The following is a 21,802-nucleotide window of genomic DNA, read 5'->3' as shown; positions in this document are numbered from 1 at the left end:
AGAACACCTCTCAAAGAGTGACTCCGATGATGAGCTGTGGAGGCTCCGGATGTCCTAGGGGCCGCTTTGACTCCAGGGCGTCGCTCACCAGCGAGGTGGACACACCAGGAGGAAGGAAAGGTACGAAGCGGAGCCAGGAGGACGAAGACGAGTAAGAGCTGAGGCCGAAGGGAAGGTTGTAGACCTCTCCGCTCTCCAGAGTGTTGCTGGAGTCGTCCTCGTGAGCCTTGTTCCAGGCCAGGATGCCTCGTTCATGCTTTGATCCTGTTGCACATGTGTAAAATGGGTTAAAGCATACCATGAGAGGATACTTAGAGGGCCTCTTAGTTTAAAAAAAAAGAGCCTGGGAATATAACACGTATCTCTCCTACTACAATGAAGAGTATGAAATGCTTTTGTCAATTTTAAACTGCTTTAAAATAAAGTTGAACATTCAGTATTTTTGCAGTCTCTACAAACTACTTTGCAAAGAGCTAAAAAAAAAGCATAATGTTGCTTTAAAGCTAGAATATGTAAATGTTCAGCATAAAAATTGTTGTTACAAAGGTTGATTCAATAGCACAATGTCTTTAAAGGAAGAATATGCAATTTTTAGATCCAGTAGATGTCGCCCTTTAGCACCAGCATTAAAACCAAAGAAGACAACAAACTGCTGTCTTTTCTGAAGCCTCTGCTCTCCTCCAGTGACACACCTCCAACCCCCCTCTGAGTTACCAATTAGAACGCACCATAATTAAGCACAAATAAGCAAAATTGTCCACCGCTTGCGTACAGCTTTACAGCACTAGTTTATACAGCATCCTTTTGAAAAGTTTGATAAAGCAGCCAGTTAGCTCGTCTCTGTATAGTTTGATACAACGGCTGAGACTAAGAGGAAGAGGCCAGTGACTGATGAAGCTAAGAACAGAAAAAGAGAAAGAGTGACCGAGCAGGAAGCAGAGTGTACATCCCTGCAGATATTATACAGATGGTCTCATGTTTAGCAGCTTTACCGGCTACAGAAGGTCATCTATCTAACCAAAGTAACATCTCAAGTTTCATACAAATAACCAATAAATCCATTTTACACCAAAACATTGACAACGGGCTGTAAATGCTAGCAGAGTCAGATTTGTGCTAAATACAGTATTTTTACTGAATCTTGTCAGTCAACATCGTTGATTGGCTTCTCACAAAAACTCTCCCCTCTGATTGTCAACAAATGAATGTTGTCTATGAGGGTGAGGCGTAACAGCAGTGTGTGTTTACGGCAGTGTAGTTACACTCAGAGACCTTCGGTGGGCGCCAAAGCACACCAAACCAAATTTCAACATATTGGTGCTTTAAGACAACAGGAATATAAAACAAGTTTTAAAACATGTGTTGCTGAATCTTTGCTAACTCTAGACCTAAATTTGAATGGATGATGTCTCATAACGGTGACCCTACTTCTAAATATGAACAAACTAAATTATTAACCAGGCCCAAGATATTGCATGCATCAATTGTCCCTTACACTGTTATGATTATCGCTCCTTACAATCACTACTAAACCTCTCAAATTTCTCTTTATTGACTCATCACATGATGTTCCTGCTGGATCCATGGACAGAGTGCAAAGATTGTGAATTGCATCTTTTCGTAAATCTGATTAGATGATTACTTTGGTGATGTAAAAGTTTAAAAACAAAGGTTGATACTAATAAATTAAATAAACTTATTATAACACAGTGAAATATGAAACAATACCTGGAATTGTGTTGTCCAGTATGAAGCCAAAGAAACCTCCCACAAACATGCTGGTGGTCAGGAGAACCTGCAGCACCTGGTCCAGTTCAACCACACCTGTGATCACAACACAATTAAATAAGTCAGAACTCTTTAAAATAATAAACTCGTAAATATGATGCATTGGAGAATATATATTCATGTTTCATGCACCTGTAGCAATAGCTTGTTGATTCTTTAATATCCAGTTGGGAATGACGAGACCGGAGAACATGGAGAAGCCAAAAATGAAGATGTTTCGAGATGAATTCATATCGGCATACTGCAAATGAGGGGAGAAAAAAAGAAGAGAAAATATAAGCGCTTTTTTGTAGTCAATGTAGAAAAAATGGCCATAATGGTTTTAAAGTGTGTACCTGCAGATTAGAAACTCCTGCAGCAGATATGACTCCAAACATTACCAGGAACATCCCTCCGACCACAGGGGAGGGGATCGTGGTGAATATAGCGCCCACTTTACCGAACAAACCCATGATCACCATCAAGACTCCACCGGCCACGATCACCATGCGACTGCCAACCTGTCACGAGAAAATAGTAGAGAAAAATGTAAGTTTTCAAATTCTATCAACTAACAAAAAAGGTAGAAGAATTCATGCTTAGCTGCCATTGGCTGTACAAAACATGGACGTCGTAGTCTCAGTGACGTGAGCCATTTGTTTCTCATGAGGCAGGTTTTTTTGTCTTTATAGGAAAGGACAGCTGAAGAGAGACAGGAAATGCTGGAAAGACAGAGTGGGGGGATGACATGCAGCAAAGGGCTAAGGCCGGATTCGAACCCAAGGCCACTGCAACAAGGACTACAGCCTCTGTACATGGGGCATGCATCATAACTACCAGGTTAACTGGTATCCCCTTAAAGATGCGTTTTAAAGCTGAATGATGGCAGTCACCAAATTTGTAATGATATCTCGGCCTGACTTTCAGTCAAAGAAATAACAGACAGAGAGATGGAGTTAGGGCAGGCCTCCACCTAGAAAATAGCTACAACCCGCCAACCTGTCGGTCAACTCACCATCGCCACTGGTTATGCAAATTTCTGAATAACTCTTCTCTTCTCTCTCTCTTCATAAAATTAAAACAGTTAAGTTTTTTGTTTTAAATCTCAACCCCTGTACAGTGTGTACCTGTAAAGAAATAAGAAACTATTACCAAATGTGTCATTTGAACCAGGCTTTCAGTATGCTTGATTCTGCTGTAAAAATTGTTATTTCAATATGGGACCTAATGGGGATTAATTTGCTTTTGTAGCCAGCCTCAAGTGGACTAAATGAACTGCAGTTCTTTGCAATTCTGCATTGGCTCCATTTTTCTAAAGGTTGGTGCTTGTTAGCTGAAAATGTGCTGTTTCATTTGTTTTTCTTCTTGTTTGTACTCTGTATGTCTCTAGCTCTGTCTTTACCTCTATGGCAACATGAGTCTGGTTCTGTCAATGGAAGTTTTTTCTTAGCAATGTAACTTTGCTAAATGTTGCAAAGTGCTGTGCTCATGCTGGATTAATGTAAGGTCTCTGTAAATTAAATAACAAAGAGTACGGTCTAGATCTGCTCTATTTGTAAAGTGGCTTGAGATAACTTTTAATTGGATAAACGGATACAAATTGATTGTTACACAGAGGTCCATCTTACCTTTGTGATACCGAGGGCTCCGACATTCTCGCTGTATGAAGTGGTACCATTCCCAGTTCCCCAGGCTCCAGCCAGCAGACAGCCCAGTCCTTCAATCCCAATACCCCTGTTGATAGCATGTTTAGGGGGAGGTGGAGCCCCAGAAAGTCTGGCACAAGCGTGGTAGTCTCCTACTGACTCTACCATGGAGGAAATCACACCAGCCAGGATGCCAACCACCCCTGCCAGGCTCACAGTCGGGACCCCCCACTGACCTGAGATTGGATTCAAAGAATGACATTGAAGTTACAGCCTGGCTACGCTATTTCCTTTACCATTTATTTATTTTAAAAAAAGGCCCCAAGTTACCTGGGTAAGGAAAGGTGAACCAGGGGGCTTGGCCCATAACGTCTCCCTTTAGATCAGTGCGAGCTCTGTAACCATACTGGTCTGGATCAGTAGGAAACACATTGTATATTGTCAAAATGTAGCACACGAGCCAAGACAAGCTGACACCGAGCAATACCTGAGGATATGAAGAAAAAAACAACTTTCTTGTCTTGTTGTCTAAAGAAATAATGAATGATAATAACATACACTGATCAGATCAAGGACAAAATCAGATGCAACATTACGACCACCTGTCTATCAAATGCAATCCAATACAACTGCTCTGGCAAAATTTTGACTTTTTGAAGTGACATTTTCAGTTTTTGTTGGCAAGGTCAAAAAGATGGTAAGGGGCGAATATTAAGGAGACTCAGACCGTTCAGTATCTGCAACAGACTCCTGAAGACTTTCTAGAAGTCTGGCCTGTGAATGTGCACTCTTCTTTGCTGTGCTGGTGGGGTGGCATCAAGACTGAGTGAGGCAAGCTCATTTAACAAGCTCGTGAGAACGGCACTCTCTGTGTTTGGACTGGAACTGGACGGCTTGGATCCAGTGGGAGAGAAGGGGGATGAAGGACAAAATCACAGCCATCCCTTTCACCCTCTCCATGATGAGCTCTGGCAGGCATTTTCCCCAGGTGCTAAACTTAAAGCCGACCACCATCAGACTGTCCAACAGCAGTGGGACCTTTAGTCTGTCTTCATCATGAACACTGACATTCCCCACAGTAGCTATCACAAGTGCTATACCCAGGACTCGTATCACTTTCACCCAGGACTTAATGTCACTTCTATGCACACTGCTGTTCACATGACTCTGCTGTTACTAATCATACCATGTCCACTTATCTCAAACGTTGTCACTTTATCTCATAACCGGTCATTTTAACTTTAACCTGCCACTTACTGCACAACATGACTGGATGTCCTGTAAGTTATTTTATACTTACTAGTTAATGGTTGTAAATGCATTACATTTGTATTTCTTCCCATCTATTCTTGGTTTTAATTGTACTCATACAGTATACACGCTCTTCTTCTTGTCTTTTTTTTTTACTGCTGCAACACTTGAATTTCCCCTCTGGGGATCAACAAAGGATTATCTTATCTAATATAATGCACTTGAGTACACCACCATGACCTCAACAATAACCATAAAGTACAATCAACACCTTTGATACCACGTCAAGTGTAATTTATACCAGAGCCATTGTATTTGATTGCATTTGACTGCACAGCTGGTTGTGACATTATGGCTGGTTGGTGTATATAAGACAGACGATTATGTGGTACGTACCGGGAGAATCTGAAAGACGTAGACACGGGAGGTGTGTAGTTTTTTATCTTTGCTGTACATGGGAAAGGGCACGGGGATGTGACGGAGGTACTGTGAGAACAGGATGATCAGTGCTGTGGTCCTGTGTGGGAAAGAGACAAAGCCATGGATTGAAATTTAAAGAAACGTCAGCATTAAATCGAAGTAGGAATTAGCAGAGCAGGCTAAGTCGAGGTCTAATCAACAACATTTGAATTTTTAATAGCCTTTCCTACCCACAGAAATTGTTGCTTTGCTAGATTTTTTCATTATTATTAAAACTTGACTGTACTTTAGGCTCAAGAGAAGCTTAAGCTGATTGAACGTAAGCTACTGTATAAGCAAGGTTTGTTTGGAAAGAATGCATTAAACTTAAAAATAACACAGAGCTCTCAGTTTCATGTCTTTATGTAACATGGTCCAAACATCCAACCTGTTGAGTACTCTGTAGCAGAACAACCTCAAACTCTGGAAAGACATTGTCTAGGAATTTTTACCCACATGGCAGAGATGCCCCAGTGGTATCCAGCACTGGTACCAGCTGAGTCAAACAGGGAGAGTCCGATGAGAGCGATGGTGGGAGCAATGGTGAGGGGACCAATGAAGCGCATGAAGAGGCCAATGAGGCCGGAGAAGCCGACAAACACCTGGAACAGTGAGCCAACCATGATGGACCCCTGTAGCTAAAGACAGACACAAGAAAGATAGCATTTAGTCAAGTCATATTCATTACTCTTTGAAATTCTTCATGTATGTTTTTTAACAGGAGTTGACGGAGCTCTGAAGTAAGAGATTAAAGGTGCAAAGGGCTGTAAGTTCAGTATGTGTAATACTATATCTTTAACTCTACCTGGATGGGGTCTTATCACAGGGCACTCCCAGAAAATATTATACAGCCAAAAAGGCCAGTGGTTTGTGAGCAACCAAGTCTCTCTTTCCCCACAAACCTGTTTTTATGCATATGGTTTGAGAAGACCAGTGGATTAAGAAGAGCCAAATGTCAGTTTTAAATCAATTTTGTCTCAGGAAGTTATGGGCAACCTTTGACATCCTGGAGTGAAACAGCAGCTGGAAAGTCTGAGAGCTGTGTTATTTTAGCAAAAATAAAGCTGTGGGACAGGTACTTTGTGATGAGGGGATCCTGTGGGAGCAGAGAGAAAAGGAAGAGGCACAAGAACAGAGCCCTGAGGGACCCCACATGTTAAGGGCAGATTAGGAAAAAATGCTCCTCACAACTTCTGTTTTTTAAGGTTTGAAAAATGCTGACCCCCTGGCCCCCACTGTTCAAGCCAGACAATAATCAGATTGTAGTATTAATAAAACACAGCCCCCATTGTCTGCTGCTAATAACAAATCATTAAAAAGTTTAAAAAGAGCTGATTCATTACTGTGCTGCTCATTAACACCTGATTAAAAAGCTTTGTAATTTTTCTGGCTTTTCTTGTTACAAAGGAATTAAAAGAAATTTAAAAATAATATGTACTTGTCACACTTTTGTTCCCTGTGCAAATACACCTAATCAGCTGTTCTCAAAATGAAAAACATTTTTCCTGTAGACCTTGTGGCTAATTGTTTCAAAGAGAGTCCTAACATCGGGTGAGCATATCATCTAACCTCCAAATCTGGACACTTTCATTTTACCACAAACTCACATGTATCGATAGATCGGTGACCTGCACTGGTCACGCAAGCTGGTGGGTAAAGGTATCCACCTGAGCAACATGTTTAAGTTGGTTGTCAGTGGCGTTTGCCTCACTGAAGTAGATCAGATCTACATAGCGTTTGTGTTTGCTCGTTTTAATAAGGCTTTGCATGTCAGCATTTCCAACGTGGGCGACTGAAAATGGATACTTTCAAAAAGAAGCATCTTCATTGGCTGGTACTTTTTGAAGGAAGCCGTGACTCTCATGGTGCTCTTTGGAAAATACAGACTTCCTTTTCGACATGGCAGCTAGCCTACCAGTCGTCATGCAGCAGGTCCTGTTCGCATGATAAGCTAGGCTAGCTAAGCAATGACCACAATCCTGAGATTGATTGACATATATAATCAGTGTTGAACTTTGACTTGTGGTGCATTAGTAATTTTCTATTTGTTTAAACCGCAACAACCTCTGCAACGGCATTGATTGACATACAGACAAATCAATGTTACAAGCATGGTGTATTGTTTTGGTTGGTTTTAAACCGGGACAGGGACTGTTCCAAACTGGTACACGTGTGTTTTAGAGGTATTTGTGGGGACTTGGGACACAGAGCATGAAAACAGGACAGTCCCAGCCAAATCGGGACGTATGATCACCCTATCCAAACAACACGAGTGCATCCCGATATTTTGTTGTATCACACAGGAGACGTACAAGTGTGTATGACTGGATGTGTGTTGGACCCCAAGAAGAATACCCCCCATGCTGGTGCTAATGGGGATGCTAATAAAGAAAGAAAAAGAAAATACGCCTGAGATGGGTTAGTGTCCTTATAAGCAATGTAGCAATTTGCTAAAATCTGACTGTTTTGTTGCCTGGCTTCACTGTTTCCATCTTCAGTCAACAGGTTGACTCGTGTGGAGGGGATAGACTCAAAGGCCAGTGACAAGATATTAACCTAAGTTTATGTTATTGCTGTGATGCCCCGTGTTAACATAAGCAAAGCATAACTTTTCAATGCTTTTCCATCTTAAAAAAGGAGTTAATTTTAAAGTGGATAATAGTACAACAACTTTCAAAAGTTAGAAAAGTGTCTCTTCCTTCCAAAGATCGCCCCGGTCGCCTGCTTGTAGCTCTTTGTAAGTTTGACAGCAGGTCGCAGTTCTTTTGACAAGTGACTGCATACAGCTTTACATCCCCAGCCAGTTAGACCCATGAATCATGTATTATTGATCAAACTTCCACACTTTAAACCCCCCAGCTCTGATTAAGTAATGCTCCAACACAAACTTGTTTCAACAACCATGAAACCTGATTGTGTTTGAGCTCTAAACCAAAGCTCAGTGAGTCAGTAAGTTGTGATTAGAAACATCACATGGTTTACTTACTGCTCTCATGCGACTCTGCCACACTTCTATGAACTCAGGGGAGGACGTGTTGACCAGGCTCGCATTTTGCGTCCAAGCGGGACATGTCCACTCCGGCATGGAGAGCATTGCCATGGACGGTAACAGCAATGTGAATGTGCCACCTTGGAGAATGGGCAGTCTGGAAATAAAAGTTAAAGACACAGGCGTCAGGAGGTAAGAAAAATGAGCAAGACAGACATCATGTGACATCAGAGTTTTTCTAGGCAGTGTCATACATCATCAGTTCGATAAAAAACAGCTTGGAGCGACAGGTGAAACATAACAATATTTGTACTTTTAACCAGCTGTGTATAATCATACAATATATATAGTATGTTTCACTCTTCTCAGTGTTAACTGCAAGGAAAGCTCCCTGTACTTCCACATTGTCTCTGTGCCCGCCCAAAGAGAGTCGCTTCTAGAGAGGGGCGGTACTTCACATCCGAGATTGACTGCTAATTTTGGTAAGAAATGACCCAATATTGGGCGCCCAGACCAGCCTGTCTGGCACCAACAACCATGCCACGTTCAAAGTCACTTAAATCACCTTTTGTCCCCGTTCTGGTGCTCGGTTTGAACTTCAAAAGATAGTCTTGACCATGTCTACATTCCTAAATACATTTAGTTGCTGCCATGTGATACGCTGATTAAATATTTGCAAAAACAAGCAGATGACAAAGCTGTACCTAATAAGTGGCCAGTGAGTGTATGTTACCATGATATCCAAACAGTTATAAATATAGTTATATTTTTACTTGTATCATATTGATCAGAAAGATGTTGAAAATTCCTGAATCCTGGCAACCTTCAATAACTATAAATACTGTATGTGTTAAGTTGGTGAGAACACACATTGGAATAACATGGCAGAGAGCAGTGTTACTGTGGGCATAGAGGAAGACGGTTTTAATACTGTGATGTTGGAGTCAGACATTCAGGGCCGCTTGTAGGAGCCAGAATACATGTAGAGTGCTGAGGAATAATGGCGTGCAAAGGAGCAAGAGGACCCATAACAGCAGCTAAGGAATGGTAAATTAACTTGTGGACTCGTATTCTGACTACTCACAGCGCTTACAACGCAGGTCACACCTACACATTCACAGTAGGAAGAGGCTGCTGTGTAAAGAGTCCATCAGTATTAACTAATCCAATCATACACAGACACTAACTTAGCTCCCACTGACAATGGGAGCGAAGTGAGTTAAATGTCTTGCCGAAGGACACAACGACATATGGCTGCAGGAGCTCGGGACCGAACACCTAACCTTCTGGTTGAGAGTAGTGGTGGGCGATATAACGATCTTAGATCGTGAAGGATTTCAACTTGCTGACGTTCTGCCAAAGCAGAGAGATCGTAGAACCGGGCTAATGTGTTTATTCTATCATGCTGCAGTTTATGCTCCGACACAGACACGTCTCCTCCTTTTTTGCTCCGCAGCGGTGAAAACAAAAACAAAACTTAAAAGTAAAGTCCGCAAAAACAACTCCATCTCGGTTATATGCAACTGTTCTGATATTTTTCCAAACCGACACGCTGTGAGCAACAGTTAACTTATCTGCATAGTGTGCACAGTTAAGTGTACATCTCGGATAGCGACAAAAGAAACCTTTTTAACGAGCCGGAGAGACGTTAACAGTCAGAGACAGACAGAGCGGAGCTCAGACAGTAAGTGATGGGAGATATAACCCCGGTGTTTAAAATGTTGCTGTCGGTGTTTTCTGCTCTCTCTCAGTTTTTAAAAGTTACTTATCAAGCCTCTCCACCTGAAGCTCACCTGTTGTGATAACGGAACCTACAGGGATTAGGCTAAACGATGTTACAAAGCAGCAGGCAGGTCAGAGTGAGTAACCATGGTGATTGTCTGTCTGTCAATCAACAGTGTCCCGCCCCCTCTATGAATTAAACTCTTCTGTCAGTAAAACTTACTTTGATCATGTGTCACAGAATGAACACATTCTGTATTATGTTTGATTATATATAAACTAAACTAAATGATGTCATAAAAATCAACAAAGGCTGCAGAGCCTGTATAAAGCTCCAGCTGTAGGAATTCTGCAGGGCTATAATAGAACAGAAACACAAGAACTTGAAGTCTACAGGTTTTTAAATGAATGCATCACTGCGTGAAAATGTTCCTGATGAACATAAAAAGAGGACACATAACTAAATCATCATTTCAAAGTGGTGAGGAAAACCTTCAAATTGTGCATAAATATTGATCAAATTGAGGGAAAGACATTTCTGTTCTGGGTGAGACCTCCAGACCTCCTACAATGTTGTTTTTGTTGATGTTTTTCAAATAGATTAAACTTGTCAGCACAGTTTTTGTGCATTTAAAAACATTATAGAGGGAAATAAGTTTGGTTGAACTGGTCAGTAACTTACAAATTCAGTTCAGCTTCAAAAAGATCAGTATGAAAAAAATTGTGATAAAATCGTGATCGGGATTTTGCCAAAAAAAAATTGTGATATGATATTTTTCCCATATCGCCCACCTCTAGTTGAGAGACAACCACCTCTACCACTGAGCAGCCCCAACACGAAGTAGGGAAGGAGTTGGCTCAAGCTGAGAAAGCCGGTTGTGCCGCTGTGGTACAGTTCTTGTGCATGTGAAACTTAGAATGGAGTCATTGTACTGCAGCACATTTCTCTGTGTACATTTTGACAAAAAACATTGTCTTTTCATTTTCTGACATGTTACCAAATGGAAACCCACTTTTTTAAAATGTACATTTAATCACCAGCCTATCCTATAGGGAACAGCCTGGGAGTAGCTCAGTGCATTCTGGGTGATGAAGTATTTGAACCCCAGAAAGTGAATGACCCAGTTTTTTTCTGGAATATTTCTGGCTTTGTAGCACCAATTTTTAAAACAAATTCACCTTTCTACTGGATAGACTGTCTAAAATATAACAAGTCTGTCTTCTCAGCTGCAAATGTCTCCTTTAAGAAATTAAACTAAAAGTTTAAATTTGCTTGGCTTTAGTGCAGCTACTGGAAGTCCACCTAAAAAGTATCTAACTGTATCCACAGTGTCTTTGACAAACATATGATGAAATGGTTCATTTAAATCATGTGAGGATGGAGAGACTAATCCTCTAATTTAGACTGATTGCAGTCTAGAAGTTAACAAAGTTAAGGTCATCTGCTGCGTTATAAACCTCATTACACTGCAGTTCACATCAGGCTGCAGCAGAAGCAGAACTTAAAAATGTGTGATGCAAAATGCACAACAGGGGTTTACATGCACAGTGACAAAGAAGAGAAGACTCTCTAGAGTCAAGGGAATAACAACGATAAATGGAGAGCAACTATGTCTGAGGAGAGTTTCTAATGTTGTCTTCCCAAATGACCCTGTTTATAAGAGTTGTTTTCTTTTGGCTTCTGTTGCCGTTAAAGTCACTGATTGTTTTCTTAAAGCTGACCTCCAGATATTTGGAGAAAGGACAAGAAAGCAGCAGTGGTGCTAAAGCAGGGGAATGTGGATTTAACAAGAACTACATTCCAAACATAATAAGATGGAAATTCCTCCGCTAATCCTGCTGTGACACAAATATTAAGTCAGGCTGAGTCTGCACAAGCGTAGTACATGTTCAGAGCAACAGGACATGCTTTAAGATTGAAGTTCTCCAAAAGTAAATCAGACATTTCAAGACTTCTGTGTGCATGTCATTGCACTAAATGAGATTCAGCAGTGAGAGGAGAGTTTATATTTGGCTGCAGCAACAGAGAAGAAGAAGCACTGTCCTGGTTTAATATGCATCCTAAAGAATCCCCTCAAATGTCATTATACTGAGTAATGTTTTTGGTATGGTGTTTTCACACTTGTGGATCGTTTGCTCTGGTCTGAATCATGAAACAGTTTGTTCCATTGCTGCATAATTACCCTAAGTTTGGTCTGTGTTCACACAGGCCAAAATGTGTGATGAGCAAGGAAATGCTCTCTGATTGGTCTGAACTTTTTGCGGGAAAAATCCCAGAAGTAAACAAAGACTAGCGTCTCCTGATTGGCTGTGGCTGCTCCAAAAACACTTTACAATTTCTGAAAGGACAGATGACTACACGGATTGAAGTCGGCTCTGCTCATCAGTTTTTAAATAGTTTGCATTTATCACTGAAGGCAAACGATACAGTTTGAAAATGAGACGCAACTGCTGTTGTTCCGGAGTCGCCTTATTTAGACAGTTCAGGAGAAGGTGCACGTTAGTCCTCCTGGACCCTGACCTGCTCATCCACCCAAACTGTTTCTGAAGACCCGTAAGGTCTGCCTGTGGTCTTTAACACATGTTCAGTGATGATGATTAGAGAGGATTCTGGCTACGCTGGCTGGCTAAATCCAAAAAGCGCAGTACTTCCTGCAGTTTGGTCAGAACGAGTTGGGTTAAAATGACAAACTAACCGCACCAGAGTCAGACAAACAGCTGACTGAGACCGGCCTTTTCAAGCAGTCTCTGTACAGTTACTAACCTACCTAACCCTAACCCGGTCCGCACCAGGGTTTGATTGACAGGCTTCACACCTTGACAAGCGGACTCAAGCTTGTCTGAACCAAACAGGTTAAGCGCCCTTAAATATTTAACACATGATCAAGTAAAAAAAAACTGTAATATATGTAAGCATCTTAAAATTAAAGTTCTACATTCACTCCGATAATCCTTTAAATAGAAGCGGTGCCCACGCTAACAGTAAAATATCCTATTGTTCATGGTCAATGCTGGCAGAACTCATTCTTCAAAAGGAGTTAAGAGGCAAAGCTGAGAGTTGTTATTGTTCTGCTTTTTAATCAGAGGGAGCAGCATGGTTAATTCCACTTTAATGCACCCTGCTGTGCAGCTGCACACGGTAATTAAGGCATAAAGCAACAGAAAAGAGAAAAGAGGGGGGGAAAACACTGAGCAGCTCTTATTGAGATTATAAATCACATCTGTAGTCCTCAACATCTCTGTCCTACAAAACAGTGGTGCTTCTAGAGTCTGTTGGGTCTCTAGGCGAACATTCACAGGGGGCCCCTCTAACCAGTCTTCATCAACATTATGTTACTACTGTCATTGCAAAATCTGAACATTTGTGATTAACAGGCGGCCCCCTACTGGCCAGGGGGCCCAAAAGCAGTTGCCTAGCCTTGCCTATAAAACAAGCAGCGCCTCAGCTATTCAAAAATCTCCCTGCTCATCCTCTCATTTCCTACCTGATGCCAAAGGTGACCTGCAACAGAGTGCAAAGACCAGAGACGAAGAAGATGGTGCTGATGAGGTGGCTTTGTGTGAGGCCGTCATGATGCAGACACAAGCCCTGAGACAAGATTAACGGGATGGCGACGATACCCCCGAATGCAGTCAAACAGTGCTGAAACAGGGAACACAGAGGGGTGTTGAGAGATGCATTCACTGTATGTTTGATGAATACATGTATAAGGGTTATGGGAGGGAAATAACAGTTGAGTGTTTGCTTACACAGCTGCTAAATGCACAAACCAAACTTTCACTGACTTTACATCTCAACTGTGTCTGAAGCGAATTTCACGTCTAAGTAAAACCAAGTCTAACTAAGCATGAGGAAAACACGCTGTCATGTGACGCTGCGATCATGTTTGCATTACACCAGAAAGTCAACAGGCTCAAATCAGGAAATAACAGCAGGCTCATTTACAGAACGTGACCTTGCAAAGCCCCCTCAGCCCAGCAGACGTACCTGGATGCCCAGAAGGATGCACAGGTACCAGGGAGGAACGTCCGTCACGCAGTACGCTAACTTGTTGCTGTCTCCATGCAGCGACGAGTCCGATGCTTCTCCATGTTTTGTGTCAGGAAGATCACAGAAACGCTTTTCGAGCTTCAAATACAAAGAGGTCAGTTAGATATATATGGAGTCGTTTCCCTGCAGATTGTGCTTCACTGTCATTTTCATTGTAACTTTTTTTTACACAAGCCGTGTCTCCAGCTCGACACACAACTTTCTTAATCTTGACACTTCCTGGTAAGGTCTCGGGACTTTCTAGAAGCCGTAGCAATCAGAGGAAATGTAAGAGAATTAATTTCCCTTTATCAGATGTGTGGGGCAGGATTAGAAAAGGTCACAGTCAGATGACTTACAAATACTTACATTGGGACAAACTGACATGTTGCAGTTCTTTTCTCTGCAGAAATACATCACGTTTAAAAAAGCTGCTACTTTTTCTTACAAAGGTCACTACAAATACTGAAAATCTTACCAAGTATGATAACCTATTCTTTAATATAAAGACTGAAGATTGTCATGTTTTAAGTGTAAATGGATTATTTGGTGCTTTTGATCAAGATGCTGTCATCATTTAGTTAGTTAATTTAGGTTGTCTGTTTTTACCTGGATACAAGAGTTATGCCTGGAAAACATCAAATTTAAGGCTGGAAGCAGGAAATAAATCTTATGAGAAGCATCACCTCTGTGATTTACAAGAATCCTTTTTGAAGCTGGTATAAGATGTTTTCCTTTTGGTTGCCTATATCTCACACGATCTGACTTTTTCTGATATTCTGAGTATGTACTTGGATTGGTCACATGTACAATCTGTAAAGAAGAGGAGGCCAACACGTTAAAAAAAAATCCACTTCAATACAGATTGATCATTTCTGTTTAATCAACTTGTATGAAAATGTCTCCTTCGGTTAGGAAGTCGATATTTTACTTATTTTTATCTTTAAATACTTGAATGCTAAAAAAGGTACCCCAAGTTTATTCTTAAAAAATATATATAGTATATAAATACAGGCTTGTTTTGAGGAAACTGAACCCCATTAGATTGATGAATTACAAGTTTCATAATTACATATTCATCTCACCACAACACTGTTGTCTCATTTAGTCTTCTAAACATTAGTCTCTGTTTGTGTTTATTGTTGAAATGTCATGTTCTACTTTTTGTACATAGAGAGCACAGTTCACCAAAGTCAAATGCCTTGTGTGTGTGTGTGTGTGTGTGTGTGTGTGTGTGTGTGTGTGTGTGTGTGTGTGTGTGTGTGTGTGTGTGTGTGTGTGTGTGTGTGTGTGTGTGTGTGTGTAAGCATTCCTCGCCAACAATGCTGATTCTGATTCTGAAATGTGTCCTTTCTATTCATATATTAAAAGCGTCTATGATTAGACTGCATTGCTTATTAAACTAGAACATTCGCTCCCTGCTCTGGCAGACACATGTTCAGGTTTTAGGTGTAAACATTCTCTGATTAAGAAACTTTACTTCTAAGTTTGAGAGTGTAATGTTTTGATTTCAGGTTTCTACTTCAGTTTCTCTGACTAAAAACGTGTTCGACTCGCGGTTTTATAACGTGATTTTAAGGCATGCTGGAGCAAGAATGTGTACAAGTAAATACATTACCATGAGGATACTTCATGATTAACTGAGCACCACATCTAGTCTCTGAACAGCTACACAGCATGCTTTATCCAGTCCAGTGATATTTCCAGCCACTCATATTTCTACATTAATCTGCATGGTTTCACATTCCTAACTGTTGAAAAGTTAATCTCCAGTTTATCAGAGGGAGAAATGTTGTAATGTGAGAGTCTGGTTTGAGAACAACACGATCAGGGTAAAGCTTCACAATCATCAGGAGAAGATTCACAAGATTCATGCCACATTTAAAGAAAACAATCTTATAAAAGGTTGAAATACTTACTGTAAATGCATAGTTGCTGACACCATTACTTTCCTTTTCGGGAGCCATGTCGAGGTCAGCCTATAGGCTCAGGTGGTGGTCTTCTGAGCCCGAAAAAACACAACAGAAAAGTAGAAAAAATAAACATTTATGGAAGGGGAGGGAACACATCAAGAGAGAGAATGGAGAGGGCTGGGAGGGGGGAGTTTACGGGAGGGGGAGGACTAAGAAGGAGCAGACACGAGACTGCTGCGCCTGTTGATTGAAATGAGTCCCACCAGCAGCTCATGTGAACCCAATTACAACAGTTACAGCAGCTGATCAGGCAGCGTCCAGCAGGCTCTCCATGTCAGGGTATGACCTTTTCTGTCTCTCTCTGTCGTCCTCATTGCTTCTAATCTCACAGCAGGAGAACTTTATGGAGCCTGTGAGAGCTTAAGAAACAAAATGAAAAGAAATGGTAAAAGGACTTGAGCTTGTGTATTTATTTTCTCGTCTTCTGACTACTCAAAGTGCTTTAACACCGCAGGTCACACCTACACATTCACACACTGATGGTAGAGGCTGCTGAGTAAAGAGACCATCAGTATTAACTCATCAATCACAATCATACAATCATACGCCTCGAAAGATTTCTTAAGAGAGCATTTATTTTTAGCACTGAGAGCAGATCTTCAATGCAACACTGCGCCTGCTGGTTGCTCTGACCTGATGTTTAAGACGAGAAAAGTCAGACATCGTATAGTTGAGTTCATGAATCATGAATAGTTAAAAATCATTCTTGAGAGCATGACTCAGTTATGTCCTGCTTGCTTTTCCTCTATTTTTGTACCAAAAGCAAACTTAATAATAACTATGACATGACGTGGTCAAAGCTTTCAACAGGCAGGTTATTGGTGATGAGTAAATGTTTGGTAAACGTTTTTTTCCATGTTCCAATATTTCCCCTAAATTAGATCAATAACATTATTAGTGCCAATGTAGAGGTTTATAGCAGCCCACATGTATTTGAGAGGGTTTGTAAAGTGGCAGCACTGAAAGCTCTTATTCTCACTCTGTTGGCATCCTTATGTGGGTCATAGGACTGTTCATGTGCATGTCCTGTTTCTGAGTCAGGATCCAGGTCAAACACTGGAGGCTGCAGAAAGAGATAGAAAGTTATGAAACAAACACCTCAGCTTCCAAGACAATGCCACATGTCTGCAGAAGTTTAAAATATTGTTAAACATATTCACACATGCTCAAATCTCCTGAAAACGTCCTTATGTTTGTCGGGATGAGCTGCTTGTGTGAACCTGCCAGCCCCCCTTGAAAATGTGAAGCAGGGATGAGCTGATGTGAGGACGCAGCAGGAAGTGCCTTTTTTTTGTTTTGTTAAATTTTGGGCTTTTTTTTACGCCTTTAATGGAGAAATAGGACGGTGGATATAGAGTTAGAAACCAGGGGGCGAGAGGGTGGGGAATGACACGCGGGGAAGGATCCACAGGACCACAGCCTCTATACATAATAACTACTATAGACCACCAGCAGCAGGAAATGTTCAAGACAATTCATCGTGTGTGGGTGGGGGTGATGACATTCAAGGTGTGATGACCATCCATGTAAGGAAACTGCTTCATTATGTTTTCTGTCAATATGTAATACTCTGACCTTTGGTTGATACCCTGAATATGTCAAACTACACGTAGCATCGATATGAAGGCAAAAACTGTCTCTGTTGCTTCGTCTGCCACTTCCACATAATCTTTTTATGTTTTATGTCCCAGGAGTCCAGGGAAAGTCTCCCGCTGTCAGTTTCATATGCGAGAAAGCAATTAGGGAAGATTTCAGGGGTAGCTTGCCTAAATTCTTTAAAGATGTTTGGGAGTGCATGTGTGAGAACAGCTTTAGATCAATTTTAAATAGAGTCACTGGAAAAATATGTGTGAGTGAGGAATCTGGAAAAATCTTAAAAAGAGTGTCAGTTCCTTTAGGAACACTTTGGTATTATGTTACTAACAAACATTAGTACGTAACACTGGTCAAGAAATCTAACTATCTTAGAAATTTAAATTTCATGTTTAATTTGCCATATACATATTTATATAAGTGAATGTTTATTGTACCTGTCCCTCCAAGAATGAGTGCAAAACATCAGTTGTTTTCCTGTCACGGGGGGACTGGAGCCGATCCTAGCTGTCATTGGGCGAGGGGCGAGGTTACACTCTGGACAGACAACCAGCCACACTCACATTCACCCCTAAGGGCAATTTTAGTCACCAATGAAGCTAACGAGCAAGAGTCCAGAGTCTTTGGACTGTGGGAGGAAGCCGGAGTACCCAGAGAGAACCCACGCATGCACGGGGAGAACATGCAAACTCCACACAGAGAGAGTCCGACGGGGATTCAAACCAGGAACCTCCTCGTTGTGAAGTATTTGCATGGTGCAAAACAATACCACTCATATGTGCTTTAAATTAAAAAATATATACAAATGTCAAAATATCATATGATGGAGTGTTTTGATACCATGCCAGCAACGAGATTTACAAATGATATACCAAAGCATGTTTGAATGAATGAGAACGTCTCTTGTTCCTGTAGGGCATTAACATGTTGATAATTATCTTTAAGCTAAGCAGGATTTTAAAGCAGTTAAAGTGACAACGGGGAAGCCTTGGTCAGAACCCTGGAGCAGTGTGAGCTTGTAAATATGCTCTAAACAGAAGACGTTGTAGGAAATGAAGCTCACATGAAACTCCCACAGCACAGAGAGAAGTAGAGCAGAGACATCATGGGGTCTGCTGCTGTGTGTGTGCATGTGACTCCATGCAGTTTACTGTATCCAGGATCAATCACATGGCAGGTAGTCCATGCCTGGGAGAATCGGCATTCCTTAAAATTACAACTTAAATGCTAAAATCGGCTTGTTATATCATGTCTCATGTGTGTGTTTCATGTGAGCTGTGATATTAAATGTGTTCGAGCCTCACAGCCAGCGATGGAGAAATAAGCTGCTAACTAAGCAGTCGATGTCATGTGCTCATTAAAGCAGCTAATCAAAGCTCTGAGAATACATTAATCATCTTTGTGCATGCTTGTCCCCCATTTTCAGAGAAAAGACGGAAGGACTTTCTTTAAGCCTGCGACCTGAAGTGAACCGCATGAGCCCGTTATTGATCTGTAATTCACATCTGAGCTCTGCGTCAAACTGTAACACAGCAGCACATGATCCCAATAAGCTGCAGAGACAGTTCAGATGTTTGTCTCAGAGACTTTTTCATAATCAAATTTGGAGAGGGGCAGCGAGCAATCAATCCCTGAAGATTAATGTGTTGCACATGTTGGATTTGAAGGCGTGTCATAAAAGATCTAAAATTAGCCTGTGACCTGACGTATTAGTAGGTGGGAGGGAGGGTCATGACTTGTGTCCGCAGACATAAAAATTGGCTGAAAAGATTTGCAACTTTTGTGAGACTCGTATGGAAGCATCACTGCGCCCCCTCTGCTCCCCCTTACCCTCCTGGTTTCTGCTACGTAGCTCCGCCTGTCATGGAAAGATCATTATGCTGATGTGCTAAAACTAAACTGTCTGTGACATTTACAAAATACTGTTGTTCATACTGACACCTCTGCATTTACAAGACCTCCTGCCTTCCTCCGAACTGAGATAGACACTGTCTAGACTATGTTTATCATATTTTAAAGATAAAAGCTACTGACTTTACTATTGTCGCTAATGGTCTCGTCATATAGAGGCGGTAATATGTATCTGAGTCTGTTCCGTAACCAGCTAAAGAAAACTCCTCACAGGAGCTTTAATGTGGATGGCAGGAAGGAGCAGTGTGACCATACAGCTGTTATTTCTGTCAGTATTTCAGGTCAAAAATGATCCTCTGTCCTGAGGAATGTTATGTGACCAGGGGAACAAAACAGGTTTAACATGGCACTACAGTAGATTTAATACTGTATCAACAGGAGAACCAGAGGCCGTGGAATAACAGAACAATGAAGTTGTTGTCCGTACTGTAACATGTTGCACAAGTCCAAAGCAGAGACAACCTGGCTGAGGTCATTCATAATAAATACAGGCCAAATGTATTACTTTTAATTGTTATTTCTTCTGATTTGGCGACTCACTGCATCTTGTGACCCTGCTTATTTTTCGAAGAGTGCAGCTTTGAGTTACTAATCACTCACAGCAACTTAACCCTTGTTTTCATGTTTCCAGGAAACAAAATCTTTATTCATACATTGTTTACTCATCACCAAACTGAAGAGGTCGATATGTGTATGTTTACTACTGTACACTGTGACTTGTGTTGGTAGTGTTGAAGTCAAGACCACACTAACCCAGACCAAGACATACCCGAGACCAAGACAAGACCAAGACATCTAAGTCAGAGTTCCTCTGGGTTTGTTCACAGCTTTGTGTTCACACTGACGGCACGGCGCTTCCTTCAGCTTGTTCATGTATCACTCAATTCTACAATTCACTTAACAGACGCTTTTATCCAAAGTGACGTACATCAGAGAGTAAGTACAACACAAGCAAGGATCTAGAAAAAAGGGAACAATGTCAGTAAGAGCAAACGATCAGCTTTGAGTCTGATTGGACACACAGGTGCTGACAGGAAGTGACCAGAGGCAAAGCACAACATTGACGGCAGTTCTTGAGAGCTCTAATCAGTATAGAAACCATCTTATAAGTCGTCGTTATCAAACAAAAACTTGCTTGATGGTATTGGGTCCAGAGGACAGGTGGTGGGCCGAGAGTCTAGCACAAGCTTAGAGACCTCATCCTCAGTCAGAGAGGAGAATGAGTCAAGTGAGGCACTTTTGGTTGGTGCCTTTGGGCTGAGTTGGTCAGGCTCAGAAAACTGGTTACTGATGGTTGCAACCTTTTCAGTAAAATACGAGGCAAACATGTCTGGTGTGAACAGATCGGAGGGTGGAGGAGGAGGTGGTTGGAGCAGTGAGTTAAAAGCAGAAAACATTTTTCTTGTATCTGTGGCATTTCATATCTTGTTCTGATAATATGTTGTCTTGGCCGTTTTCAGGCCGGAGGAGAATGAGACAAGTCTTTGCTTATAGTCATTGAGGTCAGCGGACTGTTTGGATTTTTGCCATTTTCTCAAAATTTGGATTTTTGCCATTTTCTCAAAGGGTAAATATGTTCTATACATGTTTTGTTTCTTTACTTGAGTCCCTCCCCGTTCAACCGGTAGTCCTGCCACCTCGTTGGGGGTAAAAAGAGAGCTGGCCCCCGCCCACTCGGGGACATAATGGACGGAGTGGCGGCACAAGCGTACAGATGAAGGACAACCGTCATACTTTCCGAAGAAAAGACTTTCTCAGGTTTAAAATACTTAGAAGAAAGAATCAGAATGGAGATCCAATAAACGTCTGCACTCGATCAAAACACTAAGGGAGGGGAGGAGGAGAGCAGTGCGCTGAGGAAGTATGTTTAGGTTCAGAAGTTCGACTTCTAACTGAGAAAAGTTGCATTTTTAACCTTCTTTTTTTTCTCTTTCTTGTTACCGATCTTTGTTCTCCCAGAAGTCCACTTCCTGGTTGAGGGGATCGTTCTCTCATGAACGTGCGCCCATGAATGCACCATGCTTCACCAGGTGTTGGCATCTTCAGTGTATCAAGTTTGGAGGTAAGTGCGGTTGGAAGCGTTTAAATCAGCCCTAATTGTTGGTGATTGCTTTAGCTAGATGCATGCAATTTTACAGTCTTGTTATCAGTCAGCTGGGACGCCCTGCATGAGGGGTTTGGTAAAGCTTCCCTGTTTGCCTGGATTATGAAGAGATTAGATTTGCTTACCTCAGAGCTGTGCTTTAATATTAGAGCTCTAAGAAAAGAGCTGGGTTTTTTTTGGCTCTCTTAATCTCCCAGAACTGCTGGTAACATCCTGATTATCAGGGTTTTTTTCAAATCCAAACCCTTACAACACGTGGCCGTTAGCCCACTCAGCACACGAACAGGACTCAGCATGGGCTCTGAAAGATTTTATTTTAACTCTGAGAAAAGGATCCTAATGATGTGATTACCTCAG

At 41.5% G+C, this 21,802-nt stretch overlaps 1 protein-coding gene across 1 annotated transcript; it reads right to left on the bottom strand.

Annotated features, from left to right (window-relative positions):
- Positions 1-10: 10 nt before the first annotated feature.
- slc23a4 (solute carrier family 23 member 4) lies at positions 11-15,917 on the bottom strand. Its single transcript, XM_061036694.1, has 12 exons — positions 15,784-15,917; positions 13,823-13,963; positions 13,320-13,477; positions 8,110-8,269; positions 5,580-5,761; positions 5,061-5,181; positions 3,744-3,900; positions 3,396-3,649; positions 2,124-2,288; positions 1,921-2,029; positions 1,729-1,824; positions 11-264 (listed from the first exon to the last, which is right to left on the bottom strand). Exons 1-12 carry the CDS (start codon positions 15,829-15,831, stop codon positions 11-13), a joined length of 1,845 nt encoding a protein of 614 aa, XP_060892677.1. The 5' UTR covers positions 15,832-15,917.
- Between the last annotated feature and the right edge of the window lie 5,885 nt (positions 15,918-21,802).

This window comes from Labrus mixtus, chromosome 4 (genome assembly GCF_963584025.1).
Source record: "Labrus mixtus chromosome 4, fLabMix1.1, whole genome shotgun sequence".
In the NCBI taxonomy this organism is placed as follows: Eukaryota; Metazoa; Chordata; class Actinopteri; order Labriformes; family Labridae; genus Labrus; species Labrus mixtus.
The sequence above is the reverse complement of the archived record's forward strand: the minus strand, read 5'-3'. Positions and strand labels throughout refer to the sequence as shown.